The 11,527-nt window shown below is 47.1% G+C and overlaps 1 protein-coding gene across 1 annotated transcript; it reads right to left on the reverse strand.

The window, feature by feature from the left end:
* Positions 1–1,664: 1,664 nt before the first annotated feature.
* On the reverse strand, positions 1,665–2,192 carry LOC147504322 (uncharacterized). The gene has a single exon (XM_086605145.1). The coding sequence runs from the start codon at positions 2,190–2,192 to the stop codon at positions 1,665–1,667; it is 528 nt and encodes a 175-aa protein (XP_086461271.1).
* Between the last annotated feature and the right edge of the window lie 9,335 nt (positions 2,193–11,527).

Genomic DNA, 11,527 nt, shown 5'->3' on the forward strand with positions numbered 1-11,527 from the left:
TCGTTTCAAGCTTCTGGCCGACAAGAGGGTGGCCAAGAAACTCCAAGAAGCCATGGAGCGGCTTACTCAAGAAGGCCGTCTTCTCCCCGAAACTCTTGGTACTCCCGCGACTGGCTCCACCGAGGCTCCCGAGGATTCTTTGCTGGCTCAGGAGGCCGCGGCTTTACCCACTGAGCCTTCCGAAGATGCGGCTCCCGCCCCTGAGATGTCATAGAGAATTTTGTATTTGTAATCTTGTATTTTTGTTCCCCTAACTTTGCTGTGGGTCATACTCACTCTTTTCCGTTTGCTATCTTATTGTACTATTGCCTTGGGCTTTGCATGTTATTTTACTGTCTCTTTATCAATTGCTGCTACTTATCAGTTCGATTCTCCACCCTTTTCTTCCTCTACCACTCTGCATCCTTTCCACGTTCTCTTCTTTCCTTGAACCACCATCGGGCTCACCAATCCGCTGCCCTTTCTCTCGCAGCACAGTGTAAACAACTGGGACTACTCTCTTTACCCCTTTGTCTCTTGCATCTCTGATCCACGGAGGGCTCATCCCACTCCACGGACCTTTTAGGATTTCAGCTGCTGGGGCTCTCACATTGCCCCATGTATCCCTTGCATCTCTGATCCGCGGAGGGATCCTCCCACCCCACGAGGTCTCTCCCTTTTGGGGCGCTCTGGCCGCCCCATGCATTTCTCACGACTCTAATCCGGGGGGGGCTCATCCCACTCCACGGACTCTTTAGGACTCCAGATGCTGGGGCTCTCTCATTGCACCATGTGTCCCCCGCATCTCTGATCCGCGGAGGGCTCCTCCCACTCCGCGAGATCTCTCCCCTGCATTTCTCACAACTCTGATCCGGGGAGGGCTCATCCCACTCCATGGACTCTTTAGGACTTCAGCTGCCGGGGATCTCTCATTGCCCCATGTGTCACTCGCATCTCTGATCCGCGAAGGGCTCCTCCCACTTCGCGAGATCTCTCCCTTGCATTTCTCACAACTCTGATCCGGGGAGGGCTCATCCCGCTCCACGGACCCTCTTGGACTCCAGATGCTGGGGCTCTCTCATTGCCCCATGTGTCACTCGCATCTCTGATCCGCGAAGGGCTCCTCCCACTCCGCGAGATCTCTCCCCCCATTTGCATTTCTCAACTCTCCGATCCGGGGAGGGCTCATCCCGCTCCACGGACCCTCTTGGACTCGGATCTTTGGGGCTCTCTCATTGCCCCATGTGTCCTCGCGAATCTCGATCCGCGAAGGCTCTCCTCCCACTTCAGCGAGATCTCTCCCTTGCATTTCTCCAACTTCTCATCCGGGGGAGGGCTCATCCCACTCCACGGACTCTTTAGGACTTCAGCTGCCGGGGATCTCATTGCCCCATGTGTCCCTCGCATCTCTGATCCGCGGAGGGCTCCTCCCACTCCGCGAGATCTCTCCCTTGCATTTCTCACAACTCTGATCCGGGGAGGGCTCATCCCGCTCCACGGACCCTTTAGGACCTCAGCTGTTGGAGGTTCTCTCATTGCCCCATGTATCTAGTTTACATTTTGCTTTTAACGCTAAGCATAACAAACGTCTTTCCATTCACAAAAGTGCTGTGGTCTTATACATTTACATACAGCTCTAGTCCCTTGTCCCGGACTTCATTACCTTACATGGCACAACATTACATTCAGTTATAGAATTTTTTCAGCATCCTTATATTCCATGGTTTCTCAATCCGCTTGCCCTCGCTGGTCTGTAGCTTGTACGTGCCTGCGCCTCCCACTTCCACCACGGTATATGGCCCCTCCCAATTTGGGCCAAGCTTCCCGTCCTTTTCCTCTTTTGTACTGGGCGTCACTCTGCGTAATACCAACTCTCCTACCCGGAAACGGCGGGGCCTGACCCTCTTGTTGTACTGTCTCTGCAACCTCCTGTGATACTCCTCTAGCCGGATGCGAGCCGTGTCCCTTGTCTCGTCCACCAGGTTCAAGTCTCCCGCCAATATACGCCAGTTCGTCCCCTCCTCCACCGCTCTGGTCCTCCCAGTAGCTGCGACCATTTCTGAGGGTATGACCGCCTCGACGCCGTATGCTAAGGCAAACGGGGTCTCCTTTGTGCTTCCCCGTGGGGTGGTCCGGTATGCCCAGAGCACATGGTTCAACTCGTCGGCCCACGCGCCCTTTTTGTCTTCTAGCTTCCTTTTCAGGTTGTTCATTATTGTTTTGTTGGAAGATTCCGCTTGTCCATTGCCCTCAGGATTGTAGGGGGCCGAGAACCCTTGCTTCACCTTATACCCCTTTAGGAACGCGGCCACCTTGGCTCCCGTGAACTGTGTTCCGTTGTCTGCGATGATGGCATACGACAATCCAAACCGACATATGATATTCTCCCATAGAAACTTAATTACTTGTGCTTCCTTGACTGCTTTGTAAAGGGACGCCTCTATCCATTTAAGTAAAAAGTAGTCTGTGGCGCCCGGTCATGTACCTCCTCCTCTTGCCGCGTCCCATGGGCAGCGGCCCCACTATATCCATAGCCCACATAGCAAATGGCCACGGATTGGAGACATTATGTAGGGGTTCCGCGGGAGCGAATATGAGCTGTGAAAACTTTTGACACTTATCGCATTTCTTAGCGAACTCCACCGCGTCTCTCTTCATGTGGGGCCAAAAATAACCCTGTGTTAAAAGCCGGTGCGCTGTGGTTCTTCCCGCGGAATGACTTCCACAATCTCCTTCATGCAATTCTGCCAACACTTCTAAAGCCAATCGAGGTCCCAGGCACCTCAACAAAGGTCCATTGAAGTTTTTCTTGTATAACTCGCCCCCCACCAGGACATATCTCTGCGATGTCTGTTCCAATCTTCTCTTTTCTCTTTTGTCCGTCACCTCCCTTCCTTCCAGGAAATTCCTGATGGGATTTATCCAGCATCCTTCGTTTTCCCCGATCTGGCATACCTCTTCCGCTTCCTCTGTGCTAGGCCTCTCCAACCGTCTCACGCTTATAATCCTTTCCTCGGACCCAGGCATGGCTGCCGATATGTACGCTAGAGCATCCGCGTGCCTATTCTCGCCGCGACCCAGATGTACAAACTGGACTTTCTCGAACTCGTTGGATCTCTTGTGTAACACTTCCAGATACTTCGCCATCCTTGGGCATCGGGCCGTGAACCCCCCATTAGCCTGACATACTACCAGATTCGAGTCTGAGTACACAATCAGCTCTTTCACCCCCAAATCCCCGGCCATTCTCATCCCTGCTATCACTGCCTCATACTCTGCTTCATTGCTGGTTGCCGCGAAGCCTAACTTCATAGTCGGGTTCTATTCATTTGTTTTGGGTGTGACCAACCACGACCCTATTCCGCACAGTAGTATCGGTGGCTGACCCATCCACAAACACCCTCCATCCGTTTCTTTTGTCCCAAGGATCTAGAAATTCGGTCTCCACCTCTTTCTCTGGTTCCATCACCATCTCCTCTCCCCACGTGGGATCCTCAGCCGGGAACTCAGCCGGGGAACTCCGCATCGCTTCAGGCCTTCTCCGCGGTCCTTGACATCAGATCTCATAAGCACTAAGCATCACCGCCCACTTCAACATTCTTCCTGACCTTTCTGTCCTTAACGCTTGTTTGAGAGGCAAGTTTGTGACCACTACAACCGAATGGGACTCGCAGTAGGGTTTCAGTTTCAGCGACGAGAAAACCAACGCCAAGGCATACCTCTCAACCCTGCTATACCGCGTCTCTGCGTCGAGTAATGTCTTGCTCTGGAAGTACACCGGCTTCTCCACCCTATCTACGAGACGGACCAACACCGAACTCACTGCGTACTCGGTGGCACCCAAGTACAAGTACAACTTCTCCCCCTCTTCGGGCCGAGGCAGTAAAGGAGCCTTGCCCAAATACCCTTCAACTCTTGAATGCCTCCTCGCGACTCTGCTGTCCCATAAGAAATCCGAGTCTTCCTCAACCCGTACCGATCTGGTGCCTGCACTTGTCGAGGACTTGGCAATGAACCTATTCAACGCCGCCACCCTTCCTCGCTAGCCGGCCAGTGACTTCCTTAACATTCTCACGGGAAGGCATTTCTATCACGATCTTATCTGCTCGGGTTGGCCTCTATTCCCGGTGAGTCACGATGTACCCCGGAAACTTTCCCGTGGTCACTCCGAAGGTGCACTTCTCGATTCAACTTCAAATTATACCTCCGCGTATCCCAAACGTTTCCATGAAGCCCTCCAAATGCTCCTCCTCGGACATGCTCTTTTCCACCATATCGCCTATGTATACTTCAATTCCCTCCGAATCTTGCTTTCAAACATTTTCTCCCCAACCTTTGGAAAGTGGCTCCCGCGATTCTTCACCCGAATGGCATCCTTGTATAACGAAGACGTTCGCCTTCTACCACAAATGCTTTGTTTTCTCCCCGATCCGCCCATACATCGCGAACTTGATTGTATCCCATAGATCGTCCCATGAATGAGAATATTTTGTACCCACGTTTCTATCCACCAGTTCATCTACCCGGCGCATGGGGTAGCTATCCTTCGGACACTCTTTATTTACATCCGTGAAATCAACACACATCCGGACCTTGCCATTCTTTTTTGGTACCGCGACTACATTGGACAACCACTTTCGGTGAACTTCGGTTTCCGTATTATGCCCGCTCCGCCCGATTCGTGTCACTTCCTCGCGTATGCCCTCCGCGATACTTAGATCGATGTTCGCGATCCTCTGCCTTCACCGCTTAGCATCTTCCTTCATGTGCAACCGGTGGCATGCAAATTCTGGATCTAACCCAGTTACGTCCTCCACCGTCCAAGCAAACACATCCCTGTTTTCCGACAAGAACTGTACCAGTCTACTCTTCCAACACTCTGACAGCCCGGATCCTATCGAGGTAAATCTCTCTTCCTCCCCGTCCCCTATGTTAACCACTTCAATTTCGTCTAACGTCTTTGGGCCCTCCGCTGGTTCCCTCTTACTTTCCGCGGGGGCACCCTGTAATTGCTATGCCTGCCTTTTCCTGGGGTGGGGACTTTCTTCCTCTGTTCCGTGGACCAACCGCTTCACTGTGCTCCTATGGCTGTTTTTGGCCGTTACTTGGTCTCCGCGGACCTCGTGTATGCCCGTCGGAGTTGGGAACCGTATCACCTGGTAGTAAGTAGACGGGACGGCCTTCATCTCATGGATCCACCGCCTCCCCAAAATGGCGTTGTACCGTGAGGTGGAATCTACCACCATGAATCGGGCGAACACTGTCACCGGTCCCGTAGTTACCGGCAACAAGACTTCCCCAAGAGGCTCGGTCATGCTACCATTGAACCCGTACAAATTCGTGCGCGGGGGTCTCAACTGCTTCGGGTTCATTCCCATTTCTTCCAGAGCTCCTTTGAACAACAGGTCCACCGCACTACCACAATCAACCAATACTCTCTTCACCATATAATTGCCCATCGCTACTGTGATAACCAACGCATCCTCATGGGGAGTCCATCGCCCGCAAAGTCCGCTTCTTTATCAAAACGATCGATCTTTGTCCTCGGTTAACCATATCCTGTATGGCGGTACCCCCCATTCCTATCGGCCGATCTGGCTGGATGCTCGCCGTCCTCCTCACCCTATCCCTCGTGTGCATTATGACTCAACACCTCCCCACTAAAAATAACATGTATAGTCCCCTAATATCTGATCCTCGATCCGCTCCGGCCCCCGATTCTCATTCCGCGACCTCCCTCCACGAACTCCCTCATCTCTCACCCTTTCCACCAATCTCGTACCATCCACTTCAGCGATAATACCATCCGTCTCATGATTCCGCGATCGGTGATATGCACGAAACGGTCTATCCGGAAGCTCTATTGGGTTGTTCCGCGGTCCTTCAGACCCACAGAAATGTTTGATCAACGATATTTCGCTCAATGGTCTATTCAAATTACCTCCATTTCCCTATATGGCTTCCTTTCTATTCTTCTCGGCGAATCCCTTTCCTTTGCTCTCTCCACCCTTTCGGGCTTTACCGCGGTTCCTGCCGCTTTCCTATCCCGCGGCACCCTCCTTCTTCGCTCCTCGCTTTTTCTCTAAGGACAACACGGCTTTCCCTCGACCTTTTCGATTCCTTCGGTAAAGGTGTCCTCATATCGATGTATTTCTCCACCCGCGGATAGAGCTCATGCAAAGTCGCGATCTCATTCTTTTTCGCGACCGATTGATGCACTCCGTTCACGGTCGCGAAACCTCGCCGAATCGCGATAATCATGTTCTTTCGTCCGTGTTCTCGACCTTCGAGTCTCAAACCTTGAACCGACATAAATACTCCTCACCGTCTCCCCGACCTTTGTCTCACATTGAACAACGCCTGCGATGTCAACCGCCGCTTTTCTTACGGTGGATGAAATGGTCTATAAACGCTTGTTCCAACTCTTGAAAATTCCTTATGCTCCCCGCCGGCAATCGATAGTACCAATCAGACGCCCCTCCCTTCAAACTGGCCGGGAACATCATGCACCGCAGCCCATCATACCTCGACTCTTGCCATAACGGCATTTGTTGCCTGAAGTGGAGGATGTGATCTGCTGGGTCACCTTTCCCGTCGTACCTCTCGAATCTAGGTTGGTTAAAACGCCGAACCTCCGGGACCCAATCCCTTCCGCGCCAATGGGTTGCGGTTTAGCCCACCACCACCACGACTTCGCCGCCCGCCCGACTCTTCACCTTCGACCGGTTCACTTATCTATCTCTCGCCTATCATCTCTTGCACCCGCCGATTGTCAAACCTACCACCGGGTTTTCAACGAGGTTTGGGTCTTCTCCTCTCCCTTCCTCCTCTTGACTTTCCCTTTCCTCCTCTCTTTCCCTTTCCTCTTAACCGCCCTTCTCCTCTCTCAACCGTCCGATCTCTTCCCTCATAAGCCGCAACTCCTCTATCTCCGTCTCTTCTCTTCTATCCCTTTCCTCGTCAATCTCCGCTTCCGGCGTTGTTTCCTGTCCCGCTACTTTCTTTGTCTTGCCTACTCGTTTCTTGGGTGCCATATCTTCTTTGCTTTTCTTTCTGTTCCCCACAGACGGCGCCAAATGTATGAACCTAGAAGTTCCTCTCACTCCCAATGCGTGAACCTCTCCATTCCTCTCACTCCAAATGTCTGCCCCCCTTTTTTCTCATCCCTTCTTTTCTTTATATCTCTTTTTTCCTCCTCTTTTGGGCCACACACCTGTCCCTTCATCCGACGATTCTACCTTCGTGCATTACCTCCTCATCCCGCCCTTAGGGTTCCGCGGCAATGTTCCACTGCTCCCACTCTTATCTGGTTATCCTGCCCTCGTTCTCTTTTAGACTTGGTCCACGGCTCTAATATGGGCCACTACAAAAATTGTACTCGCTTACCATATGATGACTTTCGTGGTTACCATCTTCTCATCTGCTGGACGAGTGGCGTAAGGTATGTTTGCTCAGTAATCCTCTTGTTTATATATAGTGGTTAGTGCATGATGTGAATAGTAATTTCAGGGGGTGACATAGGTCGGTTTATAACATAGGAACAGAAAGTTTCACGTGGAGGCAATTCTTTTGCACAAAGGACGAAACAGTTTGATTTTGTCAAAGATTCCTTCCTTTTAAAAAAAACTGTTTCTAATTTAATGATACGGTGCAAGCACTAAGAAGGAAGGTCGGGTACCCCTTACCTGTTTCTCACCAGGTCTCACCCGGTTTGGTCTGGTTCAACATGGTTGGCCCAGGTTGACCCGGTTGGTCTAGACTGACCCGGGTTTGAGCTGTTTGACCCGGTTTTGACCAGTTTTGACAGTTGACCAAGTTTGAAAAAAAAAAAAATTTCCAAAAACTTTTCAAAAATAAAAAAATGATAAATATTAGTACCATGGGGTTCTTACCCTCCAGTATGAGAAAATATTCATCAAGTTTTGTTTTCACATCGCACTATTGGCAACCACTTGATCATTAATATCATTTCGGTAACTCCATTTGTGCAACATTAAAATTGTTCGCGAGATCGAACAATGTCAGTTTTTACTGACAGCCTCACGGATGGATCAGCCTAAACTCATAGTGACAGTCTTTTCCAATCCAAGTATACTTGAACGTGATTGATTGATTGATTGATTGATTGAACTTGAATATCATCATCCCCGACATCCATCTTTCATCTCCAGCACATCTCTTATCTTCCCTAGCAGTGTTCGTCTGTGTCTTCTTCCTTCATCTTTAGAATCTCCCATCCCCAGTGGATCTTCTTGCTCTCCCCGGTGAGTCTTTTCTTTTGTCAGTATTTGGTTATCACCATTATATGAGAATCTTTAATCTAAGTCAAAATCATGAATGAATTGATCTATCCATTTAATTTCACCAGTTTTCCAAAATGAATTTGAAAATATTAGATTTCAAAAATAAATTTGTCCCTTGATTTCAAAAAAAAAAAGTTGTTCATCATTTTCAGAAAATATTTTTCAATCAACCAATATCATGTTACGCAGTGTAAGTCCGTCCGATGCTTCCGCTAGCATTGATATTTTGTCTTGTGGTATAAGTCCGTCCGATGCTTCCACAGATAATCCAATCACCATGTTGCGTGGTATAAGTCCGTTCGATGCATCCACCAACATTCAATCATTTTTTAAACCCTCACAAACAACTTGAAAAAAAATTGAGGATTTCAAATATCTAGGGAAAAGCCCTATTTCAAAAAATATTTTTCAAATGAATTTTCAAAAAATTGCATGAGATCATTTGGCTAGAGCTTGGCAAAAATGGTTTGTCTCCATGGCTTTGCCGTTCAGTTGCAAGCAACCTCCGACAAAGAGGGGCAACTGTAGACACCCCATTTTTGCACCCCAGGCATAATTCATTCACGATTTTGCCTTGAATTAAATATGATCATATAAGGTGATTTGCTTTCTAGTGTCTTCATTTCTACATCAAACTTCTTTCTTTTCATCTTCTTTTAGCGTCTTTAGACTCTCCTCATCATGTTCTAGCTATGGCTGAAGTTTAGTTGCTTTTCGAAGTTTTGAGTTAAAATGACCAAAATGCCCCGTCACCCTTTGGAGCCCAAATCTCGTTTTTTCCACTCTTTCTTTGGATGAGATTATTTCATATTTGAATTCCCATTGAAAAATCCTTCGAAATGAGTACAAGCTTTCCTAGGTTCCTTTTGGATTTCAGAAACCCTAATCTTTGCCTTTATCCCGCTTTCACCGCCAGCGACTTTGTAGGGTGCAACGATTTTTTGGAGTAAGATTTCGACCCAAGGGTATTTTTAAAAGTTCATGGACCTTCCTAATGGATTAATTAACAATTTTTGTGAAGAAGAGTTTGCCTAATTTTGACCCGGTCAAAGGGAATTTGCAGTATTTGAAAATATGGTCAAAGTGGGCCTTTTTGTGGATTTTGGACCCGTGCTCATGGACTGTGGATCCAGCTCGAGTTGGACCTTTTTATTAGGGTTTCTAGCCCATTTTCAAGCCTCTAAAAACCTAGATAACCTTCCTTAATTGTTTGATTTGATTTGATCCCTAAAATCAAGAGTATTCTAGAGAATATGCCATTTTGAAGCCAAGTTTGGAAACCCTGGATTATGGGCTCATTGAGGACGTGTAGGGCTTGTTTTTTTGCCCTAATCCATCTAAAATATCCAAAGATCAAGGTCCAAGATCGCACCCCTTATCCCACCTCTTGAATCAAGGGCCAAATTTAAGAGGTGCAACCAAAAAGATATCAAGCCATTGGATTTTTTCTTCATCAATACTCAGCCATTGGATCAAACTCATTACCATATTTGAATCCATCCCAAAAATCTATAAATATGGGTCTCATTCACCCATAAAAAAATAATCTAGAGCAAGCTAGAGCTAGGAATTCGGAGTTAATAATCTGGACCTAGTTATTCAGAGCTAATAGCCTTCTTTTCTTCAGTGTTCTTCATTTTTTCTTTCTAGTTCTTCATTTTAGCCTTCTTTTTCTTCTTGTCGATCTTGAGTAGAAACTTCTTTTCACCAAAAGTTATTTTTTTCCTCAAATCACCTGTTTCAATCCAAAAATCACAGTTGTCAATTCAAGATCAAGTTTATCATCAATCAATCGATTTACAATCAAGTATGAGGCAACATTCTGAACAAGGTGACATCTTTCTTTTTTTCTTTTATTTCCTTTAGCATTGCATATTAGGTTATCTTTTTTTTAGTTTTATTATAGCATATAGTTATTAGTTTTTAATCCAACTTGGTAGATTAATTTTTCAAGCTTTCTTCGTTTGCCTATCTTAACACGTTACACCTCAATAGAAGTAAGGCTGGTTTTTACCAGGCGATTGTGGGTGCCTAACACCTTCCCACATCGTACCTTGACTCCCGAACCCAATAATCATCTAGTTTCGAGGGTTAGTCCTTCACATAGGTTTTACTTAACTTTTCCTTAATAAAGTTAGTGGCGACTCTAAAATCAATTGCATAGACCTAGGTACACATTTTGTGCGTACAACTTTATTAATCTAATAAAAAGTAACAATGATTCAATAATCTATATTAAAACAAGGTATGAAAACTAATTAATTAATGGGATAAAACTCAAAACTAGATCTAGATCTATCTTTTTCTAACCCTAAACTCCATTAACATTAGCTTCCTAACCTAACTACCTACCATTAACAAAGAGCTAAGCTTTGGTTTTTATATGTTCAGATCCAAAAATCGTGCATGGGCTTGGATCCATATTTCGGGCCAGAGAATCAGGCCCAAAACCCAATACTTTCAGTCCAAAAAGGCCACTTCAGCTGCAGTTGACTTCGACAGACTTTTTGTCCACTTCTGCTCCTTTGATTGGGCCAAGGCTTAGACCATTAGAAAGCTCTTTCCGAGCCGGTCGTTTTGACGTAAGGTAGGCCCAATTCCGAGGTCTGAGTCGAAAGATATGGTCTTCAGAAGTTCTGTTGACTTTGTGCACTATTTCTGCCCGTGGACTTTGACTTTTCATCTTTTGACCGGGCTTTACAGAGGCTTTGTCTTCTTGAAAATTGGCCTTTAATCACAGAACTCCTTAGCAACTGACCTTTGCTCCTTTATCTCGCTAAAGTGGCACATTTCTGCACATAATAGACTTTGAAGCCTGAAATGCATAAAAACACGTAATCAGTATTAACTCTTACTTATTATTCATATAATTGGTCTAAAAGTATGATTGTTAAGGGGTTAAAACTAGAGTTTTGGGCTCTTATCATTGCCTGACCACAGAGTGGTGACAACATTAACTTGTTCATGAGTAATCTCAAGGTTATCCACCTACAGGACACCTCTTCCTTTCGGATTTGGCTCCGGCTGGCTTGGTAATGCTCCTTTCGATCTTTCCTTCAAGGCGGCAGTGATTTGCCCTATCTGGCCTTGAATGACACTAAAGTTACTCTCCAACTTCTGGGTTCTTTGATTTGTCTGTTTCAGCTCATTGACAATGGTGGTGATAGCTTCTTCCAGATGTGGGATAACTGCTTTGCTCGACTGAGGCGTAGGGGCAATATATCCACTCATAAGATCTGGTACTA

Source organism: Coptis chinensis, chromosome 4 (assembly GCF_015680905.1).
Source record: "Coptis chinensis isolate HL-2020 chromosome 4, ASM1568090v1, whole genome shotgun sequence".
Classification (NCBI taxonomy): Eukaryota; Viridiplantae; Streptophyta; class Magnoliopsida; order Ranunculales; family Ranunculaceae; genus Coptis; species Coptis chinensis.